Below are 26,453 nucleotides of genomic sequence, written 5' to 3'. Positions count from 1 at the left end.
CAATGTCAGTATCTTTGAATTATCGTACCTCACATGTAGCATTTCCTTAAGATTCAATAAAACAATAAAAATATAATCTGCCAGCTTTCATTCAGACAGGTCATTGTTTTTTTCATAACCATGAGATTTCAATGTTGGATTTGTACTGTTGAACAGCTCCAAACTGTGAAATCCCGGAGTGAAACAGAATCAATGAGTGTTTTTGTCAATGTTTTTATTAGAACTAAGACAGTCCTATTACCAAATTTAGATGAAAAAAAATTGAAGAAAAAAAAGGAATGACATCTAGAGATTTTAAACGTGAAGTAAATAGTCTGAAAATATAGCGGAATACCACTTCAAACAAATCAAATCACAGCAAATAAGATGAGTAAAAAAAACACAATGCAAACAACGTAACATAAAAATGCCCACGCAATGGACTTATTATGTAAAGGAAAAACAGTGGTAGTCTTTATGTCTGTTTAAAACACATTTATATTTAAAAGAAACCTTTCCAAATCATGTCATGATGAATGCATTCAAGGAGTACGTCTACCTGGGGTTGATCAAGTTCTCTTCCCCCAGTTGGAACAGATGATTGGACTAACGTTAATTGTCCCTCGCCAAGCAGGACTGGTTAAAAATACACCCCTCAACCTGGATCCTAACAGTGGGCAGTCCTTTTACCTGACTTACCTGACATTATGAAAAAGAAAACTCTAATTACATATAGATGCTGTGTATGTGACCGGGGAGGTCTGAGCTAAACCACCAGGCGGCAGTGAAGCTCCGATAACGCTGCTAATTCTACTCTGAACCCGTCGAAGAAGAAGAAGAAGAAGAAGAGCAACGGGCACACGCGCCGATTCAACGCGGAAGTAGCTCTGTGATCCGCTTCTCTCCTCGCGCGCGTCCCGCACTTTGAGCGAGTCTGCGTTTGTATTGTTATTTGCATTAGTTCCTCGGCCGTCACAGGCGTCTCCCAGCGTCGGACAAGCACCCGCCCGTCCTCCTCCTCCTCCTCCTCCTCCTCCTCGTCCCCGTGCTCTGAAGGCATGTGGTCCGCCGGAGAAGCAGCGCTGCGCGCCGCGGAGACGCCGCTCCTGTGGCTCGGCGCCCTGACCGCCGCCTGGCTCTCCGTGTGCTCCGTGTACCGGCTGCTGTCCGGCATCAGGGTGTGGGGCCTCGGCAACGGACGGCTCGTGTCACCCGCCAAACTGGGGAAATGGGCAGGTGAGCAACTGCGTGCGTGAGTGTTATGAAAAAAAAAAAAAGGATGAGCAGAGTTCTATTCTATCGCGGAGACGATGCGCAGTACACAGCGTTGGCAAACAAAGGGGACAGTGTGACGATGAAAGGTGCCAGTGTGGTAGGACACAGACACAGTAGATCCCCTTCTGTTCCGTCATAATACATAATGCCCCCCCTGTCCAGCCTCTCCACCAGAGAGGTCATAAGGTCAGCGCGAGAAAAGCGGTGCCTTTCAGATAATCATCCCAGTCCCCTACACAGGAAAGCCGCTTGCCAGCATGTAAAAGTAGCCCTCTACAACCGACCCCCTCTTCAACTGACTCCCTCTCCAATGGGCTCTTCTACAACTGACGCTCTACAACCGACCCCCTCTACAACCGACCCCCTCTACAACCGACCCCTTCTACAACCGACCCCCTCTACAACTGACACTCTACAACCGACCGCCTCTACAACTGACACTCTACAACTGACACTCTACAACCGACCCCCTCTACAACTGACGCTCTACAACCGACCCCCTCTACAACCGACCCCCTCTACAACCGACCCCTTCTACAACCGACCCCCTCTACAACTGACACTCTACAACCGACCCCCTCTACAACTGACACTCTACAACCGACCCCCTCTACAACCGACCCCCTCTACAACTGACGCTCTACAACCGACCCCCTCTACAACCGACGCTCTACAACCGACCCCCTCTACAACTGACACTCTACAACCGACCCCCTCTACAACTGACACTCTACAACCGACCCCCTCTACAACTGACACTCTACAACCGACCCCTTCTACAACTGACGCTCTACAACCGACCCCTTCTACAACTGACGCTCTACAACCGACCCCTTCTACAACTGACGCTCTACAACCGACCCCTTCTACAACTGACGCTCTACAACCGACCCCTTCTACAACTGACGCTCTACAACCGACCCCTTCTACAACTGACGCTCTACAACCGACCCCTTCTACAACTGACGCTCTACAACCGACCCCTTCTACAACTGACGCTCTACATCCGACCCCTTCTACAACTGACGCTCTACATCCGACCCCTTCTACAACTGACGCTCTACATCCGACCCCTTCTACAACTGACGCTCTACATCCGACCCCTTCTACAACTGACGCTCTACATCCGACCCCTTCTACAACTGACGCTCTACATCCGACCCCTTCTACAACTGACGCTCTACATCCGACCCCTTCTACAACTGACGCTCTACAACCGACCCCTTCTACAACTGACGCTCTACAACCGACCCCTTCTACAACTGACGCTCTACAACCGACCCCTTCTACAACTGACGCTCTACATCCGACCCCTTCTACAACTGACGCTCTACAACCGACCCCCTCTACAACCGACCCCCTCTACAACCGACCCCCTCTACAACCGACCCCCTCTACAACTGACGCTCTACAACCGACCCCTTCTACAACTGACGCTCTACAACCGACCCCTTCTACATCCGACCCCTTCTACAACTGACGCTCTACATCCGACCCCTTCTACAACTGACGCTCTACAACCGACCCTTCTACAACTGACGCTCTACAACCGACCCCTTCTACAACTGACGCTCTACAACCGACCCCTTCTACAACTGACGCTCTACAACCGACCCCTTCTACAACTGACGCTCTACAACCGACCCCTTCTACAACTGACGCTCTACAACCGACCCCTTCTACAACTGACGCTCTACAACCGACCCCTTCTACAACTGACGCTCTACAACCGACCCCTTCTACAACTGACGCTCTACATCCGACCCCTTCTACAACTGACGCTCTACAACCGACCCCTTCTACAACTGACGCTCTACAACCGACCCCTTCTACAACTGACGCTCTACAACCGACCCCTTCTACAACTGACGCTCTACAACCGACCCCTTCTACAACTGACGCTCTACAACCGACCCCTTCTACAACTGACGCTCTACAACCGACCCCTTCTACAACTGACGCTCTACAACCGACCCCTTCTACAACTGACGCTCTACAACCGACCCCTTCTACAACTGACGCTCTACATCCGACCCCTTCTACAACTGACCCCCTCTACTGTTGCTTATAGCAGTGTCTTACCAATAGACACTTTCTAGTTTCCGTGGCTTATGATTGCACGGCGTCGTTCACTGGCCGCAGGTGTCAACGCCTTTTATATTCGACTCACATCCATACATTCTGTCTACAAATGGTCCAGTGGGGCGACTCAAATTACAGTGATGCTGCTTTGATTTTTTTTTTTTATTCAGTAAAAAAACTCACGGCACAAAAGTAAATCAACGAAGGTTTCTGACAATCAAAATGGGAAAGATAGTGATGGATGTGTCATCGCTCATGCAACTGATTGTGTGGTGTACAGACTTTAGACTTTTGCTTCAGCACACACACACACACACTCACTCTCGTATCTGTCGAACTTGGATCCCAGAGAGCGACGGGCAGGGAATGATCAGCCTTTTGTCCCCCGGTGTAAACTAGTAAACGTCGTCATGGGGATTACGGCTCGAGGGGATTATCAAAGGAGACGCGACGGTCTCCATCTGTCCGACTCGACCGGCTCGACCCCGGAGTCCGATCAGGCAGCTGCCGTCGCTTTAACCTCATAATTAGAGAAAAAAGAGCATTGGACCTTTTTTTTTTTTACCGTTAGTCAATTATTATCTTTTAAAATAATATATTAATAATTAAACAAAGTAGTTATTAGGGATATTACATCATCCTTTCCCACTGTGTGCTCATCTGTCTGCCAGAGAAACCCACATGTTTGGAGGACGTGTGCCAGAAAGACGCCTTTTGATCTTTTTTTTTTTTTTTTTTTTGTGCAGCTAAAAATGAAAAACGAGTCAGCGTGTTTCTTTTTCTTTGGTTGGGGGGGGGTAATTATTTTTGGACTGAGCCCCACATGCGCAGTGATGCAGGAGTGTGTCGGCCTCGGCTCCCATTCACCACGTTAGTCTCGGTGAAGTGGACTTGATTGAGAGGACGACCCGGTTACATAAGAAGGCCGACGCCGTTCATGAATGAGACTCCTCGGGACTCTGGTCCACTGCTCCCTACGTCACGCTTCCCCAGTAATTACCATCATTACACCGTCATAAAAGGGAACTGCTGTTCGTAGTGCGGTGAGCACGGTGGGACTTTTTATTTTAGGGTGCAGACGGAGACTACCATCTACTCTCAGTGCTTCAATTGTTTTCACCATGAAATGTCGCCGTCTCTCAAGCCCCGACACCCCCCCCAAAAAGCCTCGTTATCGCAGCTCGCCGGTGTAACCTACATTCAGCCGAGCGCCGCGCCTCCTGAAACAGGACTGCAGGGAACATGCGCTCAGATGTAAAGGCTGCGTTTGTCTGTCTGTGTGTTATTCTCGTCTTGTTTTTCATTTTTCTTTTTCCTACTGGAAAAAGGTTAATTCTCAAAGCTCTATAAATAGCCCCGGCCTCCCCCTCCTCCTCCTCCTCCTCCTCCTCCTCCTCCCTCATCGTGCCTGCAGACTCTGCATCACTCTGGCCCCCCCCCCACCTTCCTCCTCCTCTGTGCTATCTTTAGTTGCCCCCAGGATCCCTGTGTTTATGTTTTTCCTCTCCTTTTTCTCCCCCCGCCTCCTCCTCCAGAGGATGCTCTGCATCATCTGTCCACAAAAAGGGGACATGGGTGAGAGAAGGAATTAAAAGTATTCTCAAAAGAACAAAATGTTTTCTTTAAAGATATTCGGATCGTACGTTTTAGCGAAAGCGCATAAACGTCTCGTGAGGTGCGGTACACTTTTTTTTTTTTTTTTTGTGCTCCTGTATTTGCTGAATGTCTAAATTAAAGCGACATTCAGTGTGTTTACATGATGGTATAATTGGAATCTTTGCTTAGTCGGACTGTGCTCTTTCGGGGGGAGATGCTATTATCCCAATACACATGGCAGTGAATAAATCGAGTCATTGGCCGAAAGCACGTCGTATCCGATACGATAGGTGGCGCTGTTTTCATTACAACTAGTCGTGATACAGCCATTTCACCACTACCAACAACAACCACCAACATCAACATTAGGAGAAAGATGGCGAGCGGAGAGCGAGGTGAAGCTACGTCCCTCTACTGTCTGTGCATGATGCTAATAGGAGCACAGCGGATGCGAATGGCGCTATCGGCTGATTTGATAAGAGAAGACGTCGTCGGAATCTCGAGCATACGCAAAGACGCAAAGTCCAGTTCCTTATCCGATTCACCGTCACATGCCGCAATAGTCCAACTATCAACTGGATCGGATGGAGTTATCCAGGCGTGTTAGTCGGATCGTAGTCGGGCCGCACGTAGTCGGACAAAAGGTGTTTTGACGGGTTGACCGCCGAGCCCCGAACAACCAGAGCGGATTCCTCCTCCTAAATTCACCGTGGCGGAGCTTGTTTGTTGATGAACGCCGCCCTTAATTTGGCGCACCTCGCGTGTCCTCCTTAAAAGCCCCGCTAGCGCCCCCCAGAGGAACCCCCAGAGGCCCCCCGGACTGATCCGGTTTGAGCCCAGAGGCCAAAGCAAAAACCACATTGCCATCAATAATTCCTGTGCTGACACAAGACGCCGGAGAAGGACGCACAGGGATGAGACGGGTGTTGTTCTTCTGAAGTGTTTAAGTGAGGGGGGGGGTTGTTACGTCCCCCGCCCCCCCCCCCTCCGACCTGCTCCACCTTTTCTTTTTGCTACATCCAGCGACAGGTGTGATGAATAGTCCCTCCTGATGGATTGGAACAGGCTAACAATAGGCCTCCGCTGCTATTTGTGCCGGGCAGTTCTCCACGACCCCCCCCCCCCCCCCCCCCCCCCCGCCCCATTTGTCCTTGTTTTATTTACCCTGGCAGCTCTGTGGTTGCTCACCCTGCAGTGACTCCACAGCGACCTTCACCCCTGGAAGTCCTTTTGTCTGCCCGCCATCATTGGTGCTCTGACATCCTTCTTTTCCCTTCTGAGGTGCTATGTTCTTGTTGGGGGGGGGTAGCAGCAGATGAATGGGGGTGTCACGACGTCTGCATACTCGTGTTTTATTTTTTATAAAACATGTTTAAGAACTTTTTCCAGTGACTACGGAGAAGCATACTTTGCCATATCTGTGTTTGCATACTTCACGTGGGACACGTTGTCCTCCTAACGTCTCCGTCTGTCCCCTTTAGTTGTGACGGGGGCCACGGACGGGATTGGCAAAGCTTACGCTGAGGAGGTGAGATTCCATGAGCTCTGTCCCAGACGATGACACGAAATAAAATGTTTACTTTCAAATAAAGGTTTTATCACCGGCGGCCCCTTGTGACCCTGGCGTGAGGACGACTCGGCTCTTGGTGCTGAAGTTTACAGACAAAAGCTCAAATCTTCAGACAAAAAGCAAAATAAATCCCTTTGACATTTTAAATCGAAACCACAGGTGCAAATCACACGCGTTTACCGTTTGTTTGGTGGCACTTTTATGGAGCCAAATCCAGGTCAAAAGGTTTGTTCCTTTGAATGCGGTTGAGGAAGCTGTCACTCATGATGACACGCCCCTCCCAATTGATGCCCCGCCCCCCTACGCCACATCAGGGTCAAAAGTCTGAATGTGGGGAAAAAAGATCCGAACGAGAAAAAAAAAGTTTTGAATCTGAAAATACAAAATCTCCAACCGAAAAATATAATGGAGTGAATATAAAAATATATATATAAGTGAAGTGAAAAAATGTTTTATTCAAAAATAAAATAAAAAAAATAGAGGAATCTTTTTATCCCGAAAATACTTTTTGTCCGCTTATTTTATTTTGAATGCATTATTGTATTTTTCAATGTTCAACCTAAAAACTTTCAGGTTCACATTTGTTTTTCAAATGAACAGAACTTTCATTTGAAAAATGAACCCCCCTTTTTGAAATAATAAAAGTGTGTTTCTGTGTTTGCAGCTCGCGCGCAGAGGCTTCTGCATCGTGCTGATCAGCCGCTCTCAGGAGAAGCTGGATGACGTTTCCAAGTTCATCTGTGAGTTCTGTGATATCATATTTTTTTAAGTTGCAGACAAATGGAAAAAAAGAAATGCTGCAAAGAGCATCGACAATGAATGCAGAGTGAGTGTGACGCACAGCAGAGGCATCAGTACTCGGTCTAACTGATCAGCATCCCTCAGTCGAGGGAAATCACAAGCACCTTTTCGGTCCGAGGGCACGCGGCCGACGCCCAAACCGGAGTGCTGCTGCCAGATGTTTTTCTAGAGCGAGCCGTCATCCAGCGGAGCTTCGGAGGGCTGTTGTGGTCTTTGTCTGCGAGGCGGTAAAGCCTCCTGCTGGAGCTGAAAATCAATCTGTCCAATTAAATCAAAGCCGCCTCTTTAGAGGAGGATATCCACTCTGATGAAGGATTATTGCAGGGTCTCTTTTTTTTCTCTCCTGCTCTGGACTTTTTCCATAGTGACCGTTTGATGGACGCATCATAAGAGCCGATGAAGGTCTTTCTCTGCTGTGCATTTGTGCAAAATTAATTGTTATTTTTTTTTGCTTCCAGCGAGCAAATGTGGAGTGGAGACCAGAACGATCGTGGCCGACTTCAGCGCTTTGGACATCTACTCCAGGATCGAGGACGGACTTGTGGGGCTGGAGATCGGAGTATTGGGTGAGACTGTGTGAGATCCCGCACTGAACGCAGAGGGCGCAGCCTTCAGGAACGCAGATGAATCCTCTACGTTCTGTTTTTGCTTCCCTGTGATCACGCAGGTTAACTTCTCGCTGCTCCCTCAGCCCTCTGCTGCCCTCCTAAGATGCAAAGAGGAATCACACGCTGAACTCCACATGACAGAAATGCTTCCTCCTTGTCAGTTTTAACGTCATGCTGTGCTTTCTGTTCTCTTTATTTCCTGATAACAGTGAACAATGTTGGAATATCATATTCTTACCCTGAATTCTTCCTCAACGTCCCGAGTCTCGACACGGTCAGTTAAAGTTTCATGTATGAAAGGATTGTGTGATATAGTTTTTTTTATGCACGTCTGTTTAGTTTGAGTTTCCCCCCAAAAATGATGCACAAACCCACCGCAGCGAGGCATAAAGCCCCCGTTGTTGTTTGTTTGTTTCAGTTCATCGACACCATGGTCAACGTTAACATGACGTCCGTGTGCCAGGTGAGCGTTCCTCCGCTTAACTCCTCCCATGAATCTGGATCTGTACTCGACGCTCGCATGGCGGCGATTGCAGCCGACGTTTTCCTCGAAGAAGGTTCAAAGCCGCGGTGAAGTTTGAAGGGTGTGAAAGTGTCCTCGCCTCGGCGACGGCTGGCGGCGATGATTAAGCGCCTCGGTCTGCTCGCGGCCCGCGCTGCCTTTCCCGCTAATTAAGTGGCTCCCGGTGGCCCCCCCCCCCCCCCCCCCGAGATCCACGCCGATGACAACGAGAACAGAGACGCAGCAGAAGGACGCGGTGCAGGGGCGGGTCTCTGCGCCGCGCGCGCCCGTTCCCCCCGGGGCAACGGCTGCGGCTCCGCCCACTTTCTCCCGACTCTTTGTCCTGTTTTGATTCTTCTTCAAAATGCTCCCTCTGCTGCCGTTATTGCTGCCTCCTGGCTCGTACCCCGACGCACAAAGCAGATGCACCACACACACACACACACACGCGCGTTAATTAACTTTCTGTGATCTGTTGTGTCTCACACGTCCCCGTCTCTCTCTGTTTCGTTTCTCAGATGACACGTCTCGTTTTACCTGGAATGGTGGAGAGGTGAGTTTGTGATTTGTGGGAAAAATAACAATGAAAAACGGATACAGATGAAAACTAAATATCTGTGTGTGTGTGTGTGTGTGTGTGTGTGTGTGTCTGCAGTCTTGTTTTGTAAATATTGATAATTTAAGAGGTACATTTACTGTATTTTGTTTTATTGTGACATTGCCTGACATTGAACTTCAGCACCATTCACAGCAGCATATAAAGCATCAGTTGACGACAAAGTAAATGTGATGTATTGTCAGATTTTCACTGAAACCTTCTCGTAGTACAATAAAGGGTTTTAATAAGTTTGCATGATCTGCATTTTAGGTGTCGCGCCGCGATGAGAGCTCATTCAATTCTGATAGCCGGATTAAAGCGGATTCATGCAAAACCTCGTTTCTTATCCGTCCTCACCGGTCCGTCACCACCGATCCGTCCTCACCATCCACCTGTCGCTTGGATTAAACATCGTACGAAAAGCCAAACGTTTAAATATTGATCTAACCGCTCCTTATGATCTTTTCCTCCTGCTCTCGTGTGATGTGAGCTCGCCGCTTCTCCTCTCTCGCCGGCGTAAACATGCTTTTATTTATTTTATTCCCCTCCTTCGTGTTTGCAGGAAGAAGGGGGCCATCCTGAACATCTCGTCCGCCAGCGGGATGTACCCCGTTCCTCTGCTCACCGTCTACTCCGCTTCCAAGGTGATTGCAGTACACGGCGCGTGACCTTTCTCCCCTCCCCGACGCGCTGCCTGTAAACGCATCCCCCGGCACCGTGAGCACTTTGCGCCGCGCTCCCCACGCGGCGCGGATGTGCGTTACGGCCAATCCACCGTGGGCGCCGTGGACGGGGGCCAAGTCTTAAACGCGCTCAGAGAGTGGAAGCGACGCCGTGCTCGTTGGAAATGAGAACGCCCTGAGCCAGGTGTTCCCTCTCTCTCTCTCTGTCACCGGCCGTACCCCCGTATCCAGGGCAACCGCATCGTAGCAACCATCCGCAACAAAAGCGTCTCGAGTGAGAACAAACACAGATGTGTTTGGGATTTGGAAAATCCCTCTAAACCTTTTTGGTCCTCCCGAATACGAGAATAGCTTCCTTACTCGAGGTTGAAGTTGAACTTCTTCAGAATTTTTCCCAGTGTCAGTAATGCGAGTAAAATAAAATGAAAAAATCTTCCATTTAACGATTGTGTCATTGACATTGTACTCAAACTGCTCCTGCACTCATCTCTTACTTTGACTACTATTATTTATTTTTTTTACTTAATGTGTCCTCGTTCTTTTGAGAGAGGAAATACAAAGCTGCTATTTTTTCTTTTTGGTCTTAACAACCTGCTTTTATTTAATGCAGGCGTTCGTGGACTTCTTCTCGCGAGGACTGCAGGCCGAGTACAAAAGCAAAGGCATCATCATCCAGGTGGATTTCTATTCATATTCATATTCAAAACGCTCTCTTCCAGGATACGAAGGATGTGAAACCACACGCGTCGCTCATTCCCGTGTCTCTTCCTCCCCCAGAGCGTTCTGCCGTTTTTTGTTGCGACCAAGCTGAGTAAGATCCGCCGCGCCACGCTGGACAAGCCCAGTCCGGAGCGCTACGTCTCAGCCGAGCTCAACACCGTGGGGCTGCAGGCGCAGACCAACGGCTACCTGCCCCACGCCGTCATGGTAAGTCTTGAGTCTTGATTGTAAGTGGGCGCCGCATTTCTTCTTTTTCGCCACAATCTTCCCTCGGGGCACCTTTTTTTTTCTTGCTGACCGTCGCACAGAGCGAGCCTGGAATTGATTGCCAAGTGGCCCGCGGGCCAAACGTACCACTGAGAACGCGTAGAGATCCGAAGCGCTCCAGCAAGCCAGGTGCTTCCTCTCCGGTCCGCAGAGTTCTAGTCGAGGTCGTGGAAACGGCTCGTCCACGGACGCCATGTTGCCATAAATGCGTCTGTCACAGCGTCTGACGAGCATCCAGAGTGAGACGCAGGCAGACGTTGGTGTGAACACAGTCGAGATTGTAAATAGCCCCCTTTGCCCGCCCCCCCCTGCTCACACACGGCCCGAAACCAATCTTCCAACTTGACCTCCATTTCCATGTAAAGTTTGTGACTGCATCCTGGAGTCGGGCGGTGTCCTCTGGGTGTCTTTTTGTGTCATGACACTCGCGCACGCACACACGCGGTGAAAGCAATCGCCGCCTAATAGGACCCGGGGCCGTGGAGTGAAGGGGCCGATGGGGCCCATCCCCCCCCCACACCCCATCAAACCGAAATGTCAGAGCCCGGCTGAGGGGCGAGAGGCACCTCTTTGGTAGACGGTCGGTGCCTCCGAACTGACTGCATGTGGAAGCGAAGACGCTTCTCAGCCGCCTCCAGGATTCTTTATGTGGATTTAATTATTCATCAATTTAGAAAAAAATAACACATTTAGCTTTAAAGTAAATGGGAAATGAGTAATGAGGAGTAATAAGATAAATAATGCTATTGAGAGGAAACCTGTATTAGTGGTTGGGTGGATACGGATGGTCAATGAAGAACCCTTTACGATGCTGCATGAAGCTGCTACTTACTGGAAAAAAATTAAAAATAATTTCTTCAGAACTAAATCAGCTGTGTAAACCTCCGCACTGTTGTCTGGGAAATGATTACTTTAAAGCCGTTAACCTTCATAACCGTTTAAGCGGAAAAGTTTTCATTGCTTTAAAAAAAAATAAAAAAAATGATTAGTGCTTGCTAATATGAAATATGATTTTTTTTTTTAATTTATTCCACAAAGATCCGTTTTATCATACGTTACAAAAGATTTAGAGTAAAAATAAAATGACTGCATGAATCACCAGCAGCTGACCGTGTGCTTTCTCCCCCCCAGGGCTGGGTGACCACGTCCCTGCTGCCCGCCGCCATCCTCAACAGCCACGTGATGGGGATGGGTTTGTCCCAGCGCGCTCGCTACCTTAAGAAGCAGAAGCAGGGTTAGACCGACCTGCTTGGAGGGGGGGGGGGGGGGGGGGGGGGGCTCTACGGGACCACACGACGGTGCTCCTCTTCGACTGATCAGCTCCGACGGATGGAACACTAACGCGTAAAAATAAAAACCATCCATCTTCTCGGAGAAACAGGATTGAAAAATTAAGCCTAGATGATGTGGGGGGGGGGGGGGGGGGGTCTTAAATCAAAACAGTTTGCTCTTTGGACTCGCTCAAAGCTGATTAGTAGAACACTGCAGGTGAAAACGCTTCCTCCAGACTGAAAAAGGGGGTAATTTTGGGACGGTAATGTTTTCCTTTGTTTGACGCTTGATCTTGTTTTTTATTTTTATTCCCCCACATTTGGTCTGTTGAACATTTTACGAGAGTTTTGTGGACGAAGGACGAGCACAGACGGAGAAATATTGCACGGACGTTAAAATGTTCTGTCCGTTTTTATGTTCATCCCACAACCCGCGGTTATTGTTCGGCGTCCCGTCAGAATGCAGTGGATCCCCCAATCGTGCTAATCTCACATTTAATGTCGGGACTTAGGAAAAATGTTAAAGCGGACCAAGCGATGAGCAGGTGCGCGGTTCTCCGACCCCTCTGGCTTTCATGTCACATTTGAGTTCTAATGTATTAAACACAAGGGCAACTTGCTCAGGTGCAGCAGGGACCCGATGCGCGTGTGTCGTTTTAGGGGGCGAACCGGAAAACCCCAATTGCACTTTGATCTGAATAAACCAATGTGAGCAACAGACATCCGTCGGCTTTGTCTTCTTTGGCTCGGATTCACCTTTTTATTTGTGACAGAACACGGAGGGAACGCGCTGTCTTGCTTTCACCGTCATTTGCCGGTGTGCCGCCCCCTCTGCCGCCCCGACGTCGCAGTCCGGTTCCCATGCCAACAGTTTCTGGGAGATTATTCCGGCGCACCGGTATATGGAAGCCGCGGAAGTGTGTCATCGCTGAGAATGTAGGAGGAGGAGGCGGAGATGAGCTGGGGGGGCCCAGAGGAACAAACGGGTGGGAGTGGGTAGAGGCGTATTTAAAGGGGGGGTCCACGGCTCGCTGGGACTCGAACTCACTCGCTGTGATTTCGCTGCACGCTTCCAGAGCCGAGGGGCAGCAGCCACAGGATCTCGCGCATCACCGAGCAGAACCGGACCGACGGCTCCGACCCATCTCAGCGTTTCAGAATTGAAGAATTTCTTTTTTTTTTTTGGGGGTCCAAAACTTGTGGAAAGCGCTAACAGGAAGCACGGAATGTGTTAACGGAGGCTCGAGAAGACGCCGCGTCGCTGTCAACAGCCCGTCGCCCTCCTCGCATTTGGGCCACGCTTCACCATGGCGACCAGCATGGACACGCTCCCTGCCCATCTGCTGCCTTTGGTGATGGAGGAGTTCCCCCAGTCCCTGGCCACAGCTTGTGTCTGCAGGGCGGGACGACGCGAGCCCCGCCTCCGCTGCGTGCAGTGTGGCACCATCGAGGAGGAGGAGAAGGAGGAGGAGGTGGAAGAGGAAGAGGAGGTCTGCTCCACCCTGGAGGAGGACCAAGCCCTGAGGTGCTTCCTGCAGACCGTGGAGAGCCTGAGGAGGAGCACCATGGTGAGCTCCTCGCGAGGAGCTCCTCGCAGCATCGCTGGTGCACGTTTGACCTATTTGGCTTCCCGGCAAAATGACACTTTGTAGAGCGACGGGTGTGGACGGTATTTTACGGGAGACGTCTGCTCTGACTTCACAACTCAGTCGCGGCGAATGAAAAGCAATTTAGAAAAAACAGTTGTTTTTTTTCTGCAAAAGCTTTACTTTCATAATGCCAAGTTATTACATCGTTGACATGTTTCTATTCATAATGCACACATTCCCTGCTGCTAATTCATGTTCTGATTAATTTCTGTCGGTTTTCTCTGATTGCAAATCCATCTGTCAGGTTTCATGTTGACAACTTAAACATCTACATCAAGAAGTCTCCTTTCAATGGGGCGTAAGAACTAGCATGCTGACTTACAGACCTTCTGTCGTTCAGGCCTTTCCATGTGGGGGCGCTATTGATACACATTCTTTGAGCCAAATAGCACAACCCACAATGTGATGTACCACCTCCCCTCCTCTCAGTCCATCCTGACTGCAGCAAAACCTGAAATCTGCACGCCTGAAACGATGAGTTTTACCTTTGACTGTTTGATTGAGGAAGAACCCAAAGACGTGAATCGCCAGCCTCTGCACATTAACACCCCCAATAAAACAGAATTTCACCTTTTTAACTGTATTTTTTTTTTTTCCCTGCCTCTTTTTGACTAAATCAGTCCTCCTGTGACCAATTCATTTCCACCATGTTGAGTATCATCGGGGGCTTTTCTTACCAGCACAGTCGAGCTGCTCGTTGTTTGCATCCTCTCTGCACACAAAAGACGGTACTTTTCAGTAAAATGAAAAAAAAAAAAAAACCAATCAACCGCGGAGCCGCTTTTACAGAACGAATGAGGACTTCTTTGAATCAAGGATGAGATAATACTTCCAAAAATTTCTTGACGATTTACAGAAATGTTTTTTTGAGCGCGGATGCGTCTTCAATGACTGTAAAGCAGCTGCAGTGTGTTCGCATCCTGCTTGTTATGTGAACAACGGCGTCTTTGTGGGGGAGCCGCTAAAGTAAACTGCATAAAAAGGCTCTTTCTCTCCTCCGGTGTTTCCTTTAGTCGATCTCTGCGGGGGGGGGGGGGGGGGGGCTCTGCTTGAGTCCTCCACTGTTCATCCCTCATAAAGCCTCGATCTGAATTCAATTAATCTAATGAATAAACACTCTTTTTCGGTCAAATCCCATATTTCTCCACACGAGCACATATTGTTTCTAAGTAACAACACAGGGCCGTTTTGTAGATACTCACTGAGGGCCAAAGCCCCCCCATCGATGCCGTGATACGGCTGCAGGTAAAAAGACAAGATCCCCTGAATTGATCGCAACTTTACTTCTAAAGCCGCCACATTTCTCTGGTCTAGTCTTATGCGCAGGAAGGGTGATCGATCATTGTGATCTGCCCCCCCCCCCTGTTGTAAAGGTAGCTGCGGCTCGTTCCTTATTCCAATGTGACGGAGCTGATGTTGATCTGGGTGGAGACGCGCCGGTCGACCTCCCCAAATCTCCACCTGTGGGAGCGACGGCGCGCTGCAGGGCTTCTTTAACTTTCTGGCCCAGATTAGACCAAAAAAAAAAGAAATCTCCCTTTTGATTAAGAATATCCCTCCCGCTGGGACGCTGTTTAAAACGCGCCATTCTTCCTGCATGAACAGTGGTGCTGAAGTCTGATTGGTCCTTAAATGTTAAGTGGAGGTAAAGCATGAAAGCAACTGTGAAGCACTTTGCGTATGAATTGGTTAATTCACCTGTAAATAGTAACATAACAAGTAAATAAACTGTTTTAAATGGTGCTTCATGTTATGATCTGAGAAAATATAAAGTATATTATTGATTTTGCTTGTTTGTTTCGTACGAAGACATAATAAAACCGTCGTGTTTTGCATAATCAGATTATTTAGACGCGGCGTGGTCACTGAGGGCCGATGACTGTTATTTTTATTCACTTGTCAATCACGTTCTTTTTTTGTACATAAAAGCTTTTTGAAAAGAAAAACTAGTTACACAAAATGTAACACTAGACACACATGACAAGAATTGATAGGAGCAGATCGCGGACCCGGAGGGAGGGACGAACGCGACGTCAATCATCCTGTATTCTGTGGGAGGCGCGCACATTGTTCCCGGCACGCGGTCGCCACGTCTTTTGATTGTTGATGTCAGCCGGTCTTTGTTTGAACCCATTGTGTGATGTTATGTCACCGTTTGCTCATTTCTGCGGCATGAAATGAATAAGTAACGTCTCATATCACCAATCCGTTAGTCCAGCAGTCACTTCTGCTTGAGTCAAGTTCAAGGGGAAGTTAAAGTTGGTTTAGAATAGAGTCAACGTGTTTCGTTAAATGCTTCAACTGATTCCAGGTTCAAGGACGGAAATTCCCACTGCACTGTCTCTTTAAGCCAACCAATCATATGAAATAATACTACAAATGGACACACACAGTAAAGTAGGAATGCACCTTTTCACCGTAAAAATATTGTCTTTGCCTTTGCAACATAACCGCCGTTTTTGTTGATCGTCAAACAAAGCGTCGTCCTCAGGCGGGCACTTCAATGACAAAGGGACTTTACAACATCAACCGCTCTTGTGTGTGTCGGGGTCACTCTTCCTCTTTCTCCACGTCGCCGTGTGTGCTCACCTGTTCATATTCACCTGTTCATATTCACCTGTTCATATTCACCTGTTCATATTCACCTGTGCGCTGGCTTTAACTGCGGACATTCTGCCGGTCGCACCTCTGACCGTTGATCAATATCTTATGTCGTGGGCAGGATTGATTTTGTGAGTGTTTTGCCCTTAACGCGTTCCTGGAGTCGTTTTTGGACGGTTTGCTTAATTGAAACTCGCTCTGATATCGTTCTCTGGTCTTCATCATAACTAATGTCTGCTGCAGTGAAAACATGGAATAGGCCCATTCGTGATTTCTCCACACACTTCATGTTCACTCTGCAGCAGGAGATGTAATGAACTCAATAAGATGGGTTAATGTGACACATTTCCATACTACATCTCACGCCGCCATTGCATTTCATTTAAGCAGCTTAGCCCCCATTTGATGTTTCACGCCGCTGCCTCCTTCCTCGTCAAACCGGTGGTTTTATTGTATGAATTAATAATCGTCCGCTGCATGGCCGATGTGGCCGAGCCTTCTGCTGCTGCACGTCCGGTGGACTGCGCGCCTCCAGGGTTCATCCTCCCAAAAGAGTTCCTTCCTTCATGGACTGAAGGTTCCTGGCAGGAGTTTGGAGACCCGGAGCTCGACGCCAGTCGGCCGATTCACCGACTCTGCTGGAAGCTGCTGCATGAAACTTTCTTCCCCCCCATCTCATGAAAGCCACATTAACCCCAGACGTCGAGGTTCCCCCTCGTGGGGCAGTTGCCCCCCCGGGTGGCTGTCGCTGTATGCTCGTGGAACCTCAGAGTCCTGATGCCACGTATGAACTCTGAACATACTCTTTATTCTGAAGAAGGAGAAAAGTGAGCCGGCTGAAGGAAGGAAAAATGAATAAACGCCTAAATGCATTTAGGCCCTTTAACATTTCTTTTTGCAACTCTGAAGGACAATTTACTGACAGATTTGGATTCATGCCCGCCGCCCTGGTGATGCGTGCTCCCGTATGCGGCGCCACTCGCAGCACCACCCCACATTTCATCTCGCCATTTTGAGGATCGGCCTTCTCCTCCTCGGACGTATCTCCCGTCACTCGCGGGTCACACAGCAACGCTGGATCCATCTTCTTCGGCGGCAAATATTCCAAATTGCCTAAACTGAGTTACGGCGAACTAATAAGGCCGCGCGGACACCCGGTGGTTCCGGGCGGCGATCCTCATTACGCCGCAGCGGCCCGCTCTCATGTACGCACATGATTGGACCCGCCCTTCCATTTCGCCCGCCGCGTACGGCGGCGGGTTCACTTCATTTGGGCCACGGCGTGCCATTAAGAGGTTATTTGTATAATTCACCACTTCTAATTCCAAAGCTCAGCCATGTTGGCAGGAACATTCAAGACTAAATTGAGTGTGAAGATGGAGAGGAATTAATGTCTGGCGGGCGGCGAGCTGAATGCGCCGCCGCCGGGCCGCCACAAGGACGAGAGTCTGAGCGGGATTTGTACGTTAAAGGTTGACTTAGCAAAGTCAATAATTGAGCTACTCTGTGGGACTTTGTCCGCCCCGAAGCAATCAGCCGTGGCGTTTTTTGTTCGATGAGAGCGAGAGAGGCGAGCAATCTAACAGGACTATGAGGCCTGTAAGTGGAACCAAAACAAAAGCTGAGAAGCATTTATTTTTTTAAAGGAACATACGTTCTAACAACGCTCCACACTCTAAAAAACACATATTACTTAATTTTTCAGTTCCCATATAACAAAATGCTCCATTTTTATTTTATTCCTGTGTCAGAAATGCAAAAAAAGAGGGTTTGTTTTTTGCCAAGTTGCCGATGTACAAATGATTATTTTAGAACTTTTAACTGGTTCATTTGAATTTAACATTCAGAAACTTTATCTCAATTAATTCATAATGTGATTCATTAGTTTTAGTCTCAATTTCACACCTGTATGAATTAATTTGTTACATTTTGCTTTACGTTTTTGGTACCCGATACAGGAAACGATCGCAGTCACTGGGCGCTGGTGTCTGTTCAGTTCTACGTGTCAGCTCGATGCGATGAACTGCATTCAGCTGCACTTACATCGATGAGTGTGATCAAACAGTCGTTGTGGTTTGAATTTAAAGCCGCACCAAATCTCCTCCTGCACGCGCGTCTGATGCGTATGACGAGAACTCAAAAGTTTCAACGCGAGCTTTTCCACTCTCTCTGCGAGCAAATGGAGCAACAAAGGTCGTGGGCACGAAAATAAATGTACATGCAGGTTTTAGTCCGTTGAATTTCCCCATTCGATCAGTGAACCCGACACGCTGCAGAGACACCGCGCAGCTGCACAGCTGTTAAATGTAAAGTGTGTCAGGAGACCAAAAGAGCCTGCGATGAAATATTTCTACTCCATCGCAGCGATAATCTGGGCGTGTACTCTGTATTTCCCGTGGTTGACTGTGGTGACCCGATAATGAGTGACTGCGACTTGGATTCCCGAGAGAAACAGAGTTAATAGCTTGCAAGCATTCCCATTACCTCAGCGTGAAGCCAACTTTTTAAATGGAGAATGTTTTCAGCTTCTGTACGATGACACAGTTGCTGTTTCAATGGAGGAGCAGAGCGACTCGGCCCAGTTCCTGCTTCACGTTACACAAAGTGAGCCCTAATTTTCCAATCACAGACACCTTTTGTCCGATCGCGCGCACAATGAGGAAAATGTAAAAAACACTAACTGCAATTCTTTTTTGTATAATTCCATTTTTTGAAGTTTCCCTCTTTTGCAGAACTATAATTGACGGCGAGGCTCAGAGAATGAAACTAAGCATTTTGGATTCAGCCACCGTGGATGTCAGTCTAAGCCATCAGAAATTTTAATCATGTAGTTTTAATTAATTAGCTACAGTTTGTAAGTTCAAATGGGTCCATTTCTTTCAAAATACTGGATTTATTCAAAGAACAACAAGACGGCGAAGGCAGTAATCCAGGGTGGTCAACGGGAAATGGCTGAACTCGAAGCTTCAAAACGGCAGTAACAGAAAACAAGCGGTGGGCGACGTCACCATGGCAACGTCCACCTGCTGTATACGTGCGACCTCCTGTCGCCGGTCACCACTGTGCACCAAGACGGCAAAGTGTGTTGTGGTAAAAGTACCGCAATCTGACCCTCTTTGAAAGCTGTTTAGTGGGAACTTTTAACATCCTTTCGTCGTCCACTTCAGAGATCAGGAGCTTCATCTTAATTACACACAACACACGTTGAAAATGGACCTTTAAAAGCCAGAAATCACAGTTTCTGGCAAAGTAACCCCCGAGTCGTTGACCCGGATCAACCCGGCTATTTCCTCCCAGATAAATGACGGTCATTATATGCTATGAGATGGTAAAAGTGTTGATTATTACAATTTTGCAGTTTCGGCCCCGTCTGTGGTTATCATGTGTGTGCATCCCGGCATCTGGGTCAGTTAAATGAGGTTTCCCCAGTTATGCTGCTGCAGCCCGACGTAAGCAAGATGTCCGGGCTTTATTTACACACGTCTCATAATCACGGATGGGCATCATTAGGATTCCATCGATGCGACTCTTATTGAATCGCCTCACCTTTTTGTTTCTTCATCTTTGCTCCCCTGCAAGTTTAAAAACAACAACAAATCACCATTTCACACAATCCTCTTCGTGGTCTTGTTCTCTCACTCTACAACACTTTATGTTTGTCTACGGTCGCATGCATCCCGATTCACTGGTGTGCGCATGCATACCAAGCCCCCCCCCCTCCATGGTTGTGGAGATTATGTAAAGATATGCTGCAGATTGGATGGTTGTCCACCTGCCAAACAGATGAAGGCACTTGGCAAGAAAATGCCCACCAGCTGTGCGTTATTTTCTTCCTCCTATTTGGTATGAAGGAAACAACAAAGTTGATCTACATCTGATCAAATGGGAGGTTGAAGCGGTGTGTTAAAAACTGACGGCCACCGTAGCGGGAACGTTTGCTTATCGCTCACCTTCAGTAATTGTTAATGATTATTCAATCGATCGTGATGGGATGGGAGCCGATGGTAGTTTTCATTTAACATCCCATAGTGCTGCTAACACAAAGACACAACAAGCTTCAGTTATGAAACATTACACACCTTTACTTTTCCCCTTCAGGTTTAGCGAATGTATTTATTATTCAAATGTGTGTCATTAATTCCAGGGCCATTCTAACTAATATTAATAATACTAAAACGTTAATAACTACACAGCCCTCCTTGTACACTGTAACGCTACATTTAGCCTTTGATCTTTTTTCCAAACAGTACTTATTTTCTTTCTTAATAAAACCCAAACAATATCAATCCCTGCGGAGCAATTACATTTCTAATTTAATCTCAACTACATATTCAGCTGATTCGACTGATATTCGACTGGTCGTGAGCGGCGGCTTTTTGTGTCCCGATGACAGCAGTGCGTCGTTGGTCAGCGACTGAGAATCGTCCCATCACAAAGCGTCCATCGATGGACAGTAAACAAACACTCTGAGGCCGCTGTCTGCTTCGCCCTCCTTTTCTCCTTCTCTTCTGCCTCTCAAACAAAAAGCCTTTCTTCTTTACGCCGCTCAACTCGGAAACGTGAACGCGACCCCCGTGCTCCTCCTTTTGTCAAATCAGCGGGGGGCGCGCGGGCCGCCGCGTGTTGTCACAGCGAGCCCAGCGGCGCGTGCAGAGAGACCTGTTGCCTCCCCTCAATTATCAAAGCGGCGGCTCTGTGAATGGGGATTCTCAGATGCACTTCCTGGGCTTTTTGGCATGATTGTGTTTTCTGGGAGACGAAGGGACAAGCGGCACATTCATCCGCGTGCTCGGGAAAATGTACAGCCGGGCCGCGGCGGAACGTTGAAGCCTCGGTATAGCTTCACCCCGCCGGCCCGAAGGGAGACGGAAACGCTCTGCATTTAAACCCGTGACCTCCAACAGAAAGACTTCTCCTGCCTGGGATCTGACTTTCTTCTGTGCCCTAAAAGACTTTTATCCCTTTCAGAAATGTCCTGCGACGTGGTTTATTTAATAAAGTGGACCTTGGTATTAGATTAGATGAATAATTTGAATGCGGTCGCGCCACAGTCGTTTAGCATGAATGCAGAGATGTTGACAAAAGACGTTTTGCAAGGTCATTTGTCATAAGAGATTTAAAAGAAAACTTCTGACTGACTGACGTCGCAGAGTCAAGAATTTAGAACTGAAATGAGGGTTGATGATCATTAGTGGTGATTAACTCTCTTTGTCAATTAATAAACTAATTGTTGTTTTGGTTTCCTCCTTTTTAGATTTCCTTAGTCAACCAGTCATTTATTGAAATTTTTTTCAGGTAAAATTTCTGAGAAATGTAGGAGCGCATATGAGGGCGCTTCTACCAAAGTGGAGCTATTGTGTAACTGAATGAAATTGGCTGATTGACAAAAGCGTTTTGAGTGTTAGTCGACAGCCCTGACAATAAGGCTCGTTATTTGTGAGACAAAAGAAGATGAATAATCAGCCACTGATGAGGTCTTACTCATTTAAATCTCGGTTATGAGGATTAGCTGCAAGATGTTTTACTTAATTTTTCAAAATTAGGCTAAAACTTTCCATTGTAAATCAATCACGAAGACGGGAACATAATATTTCAAGAAGGTCAACATTTTCCTGTTTTCAGCTTTGCGGCGCTATCATCCAACAGGTGCAGCCGATAACATCGTCCTGCCGGGCAGCACATCGCTCGCCCCCCCCCGGTTCCCCCTCCGGTAAACACGGTTAGCTCTGCCAGCACTTTTACTGTTGTCTCCCTTCAGGAACTTGTCTTAGGCTCTTTCCCTTCTCTCATCCTACCTTGATGGCCACACCTACCGGGTAACCTGGATCTGTGTCGGAACCATGTCCTCCTACTACTGTAGTTCCTCAGGGTTCCGTCCTGGGTCCCCTCCTCTTCTGGCTCTACACCGACTCTCTCGGCTTTGTCATTCGCTCGCATGGCTTCTCCTACCACAGCTACGCCGATGACACCCAACTACTCGCTCTGCATCTGATAAACTGCTTGTTCCTCCCTCACTGAGAGCAAAACACTCGACTAGATCACGACTCTTTGCTGTCCTTGCTCCTAAATGGTGGAACGAGCTCTCTGATGGAGTCGCAGAGAGTCTTCACATCTTCCGCCGCAAACTAAAGACACACCTCTTCAGACTCTACCTCGACTAAAAACACACACAAATACACAACACAACAAATTATACCACTTAAATTGTACTTATAACGCCACTTATCTATAGCAAGTTGTAAATTGGCTTACTTGATGAAATTGCACTTTCTTGTTTCTTGCTCTTCTGAGTTTGTATCCCTATGGTTGAATGCACTTATTGTAAGTCACTTTGGATAAAAGCGTCAGCTAAATGACATGTAATGTAATGTCTGCGCTGTTAGCACTGCAAGCATCTCCAGCTACATTGAGGGGGGGAATGGAAAAGCATTGAGCATTTCTCTCTGTGCCGTGTCGTTTTCTCTCTGCTCTTTCTCTCATTCACGGCCGGGCTCATTTGCTGATTGGCGGCTGTGAGGTCCAGACGGACCACCTCGGGGGCCGAGCGGCAGCGACGAGCTGTGTTTGTTGGCGTGGTGATCTCCTCTGATCACCATCTCACCTTTCGTTGTGTTTCCTAGGGTGGTGTTTTGAGTCAACCTATTACTGCCGTCAATTAGTGTTGCATTCCTGCGTGCAAAAGCTTTCAGTTGTTGCCTCGCGAGCAGTTCCAGTTTACCAATAAAACATCCCTTTTGTTCATTTATCCGTTTCACACGATTGTTCACAGTGTGGTTTGTACACAATGTTGCTTCCTTCATCCCGTGGACCCTAATTGGGGAACGTAACAATCTCCTTTAAAGTTATTTTTCAAACAAAGAATAAAAGGCCCAATTGATCGCTGCATGGTTCCAGCTTCTCCAATTTCATCTTTAGCTGCGTCTAAATTGTTGACTGTGAATAATACGGCAAAACAAAACATCGGGTGACGTCACACTTGGTCTAAGATTTGTTTGTTTTTTAAATGATTTTTACGCATATTGATCATTTAATAAAACAATCGGCAGATTAATTGATACAAGCAGTAGCACGTTGCTGCAAATGTCCTGCATATCTTGTAACGGTAGTAATTGTGATCATATAGCACAAAAAGAACCGCAGTAAAGGCCTGCTGTGGCGGCCCAAATTGAAAGAAAGGAGAAAGAATGAATCCTGGCAGGCGAATTTCCTTCCGTGTGGGTCTGCCTGTGAGGAAGGAGGTGGACACGTATTAGGACTCAGCAGTAAATTAAGCCGATTCTACTTACTCTTGGTTCTTCCTACACTCGGCTTACTCCTCTTTCTCACGAGATCAAACTGTAGTAGTTTGTCCCTGACACTTTCTCCGCTCACCTCTCATTCCGTTGCAGGAAGGCATCGCCGCTGTTCATCAAGGGCACCGTGAGCGTTCATCAGACGGCTGATTATTCCTCTATTCTCCCATTCCTGTCCTTCTCATTTGATTTCCATCAGTGAGGTCTTGTTCTCCCGCTCTCTCTGTCCCCCTCTTAATTAGCCTCCAAAAGCAGACACAAAGACAGAGCTGTGATAATGAAGCAAGGAGAAGAGAGATGCAGCTAAACCTCCAGAGACTCACTATTCCTAAATCATCCTCCCAAGGCCACGCTGGAAGTTTCCCTTCAACCACCTTCAGGCGTACGCATTCAAAATCTAAAGGCCTATGGTATCATTTTCATAAAGGTTATTATTATATTAAATTTCTGAAAAAAACTCATATGCAAGTACACCTGTTTTACGGTATAATGCTGGAAGAATAAGTTGATTGACAGAAATATTTAATGCTCTGTCTTCTCATACGTGCAGATGTGATGCTTTTCTCTGTATTAGTGATTCAACAAAAACTACTTGAAAAGATCTTCAGTTGGCCCTTTCTGAAAAAAAGGTAAACTTAGTAGTGACGGGGCGAAAATGAAATGTCATGCCAGTCCTAAGGGAGCGGACAGGAAGCTGCTCGTGCTAATGCTAATGCTAACACTACTCTAACAGGATTTGTTCTATTCAAATTAAATGATTTCTCGACAATAACATGATGGACGAAAATGACACTAAAATGATGCGTACAGAAAAACAAGACCGAAACGTTTTTCTTATCTAAAACTTGGTAACACTCAGATGTATACAAACATCAACCAATTAATTGTAGTAATTGTTGGTTAAAGCAGTAAAAGATCCGGAATCACGACATTCTGGTCCCACAATTTAAGAATGTCTGATTTGATAAAAAATATTGTCTCGTCTATCAACCCTTTGAACGGCTTTTTTGTAATCGTCTTCGGGCCTTTCCAATACTGCAGAATATCTTCATCAACTAGATTAATATGTCTCCAAACATGCTGCATGGATTAGCCAGAGCACTTCCATTCACTTCGGGCAAGGCAGTGAATGGGTGATTGCAATCCCTGGGGAGACAAAAGGATAAGAGGATTGATTGACAGTTCAGTGGGTGCTGCTACGGCATAATTTGTCTCCCAAAGGGAGTTCAGATTGAGGGGAGATAATGTCATTTTGCGCTTAATAAGCTAATGGATCCCAAATCCATTTTGTAGCGCCCATATGAGCTGAACGCCATTACCCTAATAGTGATGCACAGACTAGGAGATGGAGAGGACGGCAGTGAATGTTATTTGAGTTTAAATCCACTCCAACATGTGGTGGACGGATTATCACGGCCGTGGTATTCAGAGGGATTAGATCATATTTACTGGAATTAAGACACTAAGTAGTTGAATAACAAATAAACATATACATATGTAAATATATATATATATATAAAGATATATATATATATCTTTTCATATATATATATATCTTTTCATACAAGCCCTGTGTACAATTTTGTGGTTGCTAGTTTAAAAACACATTATATAATAGCAACATTTCTTCAAGTACTTGTTAGATTCCCAACAGCAGCTGGCAAAAATGTATGTTAATGACTTCCCGAGGGCCCAGCAGGGTCTAGCTGGCTCTGCAAAGGTGTTAATGGGGTCAATGACCAGCTTTCTCATGTGGACAATGTGTACGGGCAAAGACGAGGTGGCACACAGGGGTTTCTCTGTCAATACAAAGGGACGGATTTTATAAACAGACCTGGTGGGCGAAAGTGGGAATTTTTGCACCTCTTACCATTAATTATCAATACAAACACTTTCATTTTTAGATTTTTAAAACTAGCTGAGCTCATTATTGCACGTGCTGCCCCCTTATAGCCGCTTAGTCAACTTATCGGTCATTTCGGTCCTTAAGTTTCTTTCGTCAAATCTTATTTTGAATGCTACTTTTTATGCTAAAAGAATTTTGTAAATCAGCTTGTTTGATGAAAAAAATGACGTGTAATAAGAAAAGTATGAGCACACCTCTGTTGAATACTGTTTATTTACTATGGTGTTTTCGTGTACTTCACTGCGGAGAAACCCCGTTTCACAGATGTGTCGTCCGTTAAATCATCTAATGGATTGGTCGACAACAAAACATTAATCTAAAGAATGTATTAGGTCAAGGGCAGCCCTAATGAACCCTGACCATTAATGCCCCCGACACCTCCTGCATCGTGTCAGCAAGAGTATTCAGGAAAATACATTTCTAAAAAATAATTCATATAATACTCTCTCACATAAACCAACGGTTATGGTTATGTCCCAACCAGCAGATGTTCCGATGAGACGTGTTGTTCCGGTCCTTTTCCAGTTGGCACCTTTTTGAGACAGCCGTCTTTTGAAGAAGCGATTCGTCTTGGCGTTGCCCGTTGTCCCCCCCGCCCCGATGCCCAACGTCACGACGCGGCCCTTCACGAAGCCCATCTGCTGATGCTCACCTGTGCTTGTTGTGACGCTAGTGCCGCGACAAACACACAAGAGCTCCACTCGGCATGTGAAACACAGTGCGGAGAACGACTATTTGATACACTGCCGGTTTTGCGGGTTTTCCCACTTACAAAGCATGTAGCATTTTCTCATTTTTATCACATCAACTGTGAGTGACGCAATCTAAAACAAATCCAGAAAATCATATCGTATGAATTAAAATATATACATTTTGCAGTTTATTGCGTGACATCAGTATTTGATCACCTACCAACCAGTAAGAATTGCGGCTCTCACAGACCTGTTGGTTTGACTTTAGGAAGCTCTCCTGTTCCCCACTCATTACCTGTATTAACTGCACCTCTAAAAGACACCTGTCCACACACGCAATCAAACAGACTCCAACTGCGCT

The 26,453-nt window shown here is 47.1% G+C and overlaps 1 protein-coding gene across 1 annotated transcript; it reads left to right on the top strand.

The window, feature by feature from the left end:
* Nucleotides 1-791: 791 nt before the first annotated feature.
* Nucleotides 792-12,672, top strand: hsd17b12b (hydroxysteroid (17-beta) dehydrogenase 12b). Its single transcript, XM_040165697.2, has 11 exons — nucleotides 792-1,215; nucleotides 6,414-6,460; nucleotides 7,167-7,242; nucleotides 7,762-7,869; nucleotides 8,121-8,185; nucleotides 8,330-8,374; nucleotides 8,932-8,966; nucleotides 9,574-9,655; nucleotides 10,305-10,370; nucleotides 10,472-10,621; nucleotides 11,813-12,672. Exons 1-11 carry the CDS (start codon nucleotides 1,038-1,040, stop codon nucleotides 11,918-11,920), a joined length of 960 nt encoding a protein of 319 aa, XP_040021631.2. The 5' UTR covers nucleotides 792-1,037; the 3' UTR covers nucleotides 11,921-12,672.
* The last annotated feature ends 13,781 nt before the right edge of the window (nucleotides 12,673-26,453 follow it).

This window comes from Gasterosteus aculeatus, chromosome 12 (assembly GCF_964276395.1).
Source record: "Gasterosteus aculeatus chromosome 12, fGasAcu3.hap1.1, whole genome shotgun sequence".
Lineage (NCBI taxonomy): Eukaryota > Metazoa > Chordata > Actinopteri > Perciformes > Gasterosteidae > Gasterosteus > Gasterosteus aculeatus.
The sequence above is the reverse complement of the archived record's forward strand: the minus strand, read 5'-3'. Positions and strand labels throughout refer to the sequence as shown.

Excerpts from the sequence above, each read along its gene's own strand:
- hsd17b12b (XM_040165697.2), top strand. The coding sequence starts at position 1,038 with ATGTGGTCCGCCGGAGAAGCAGCGCTGCGCGCCGCGGAGACGCCGCTC. Across the intron at positions 7,243-7,761 it reads TGACGTTTCCAAGTTCATCT|CGAGCAAATGTGGAGTGGAG; the intron begins GTGAGTTCTGTG and ends TTTTGCTTCCAG. Across the intron at positions 8,967-9,573 it reads TTACCTGGAATGGTGGAGAG|GAAGAAGGGGGCCATCCTGA; the intron begins GTGAGTTTGTGA and ends TCGTGTTTGCAG.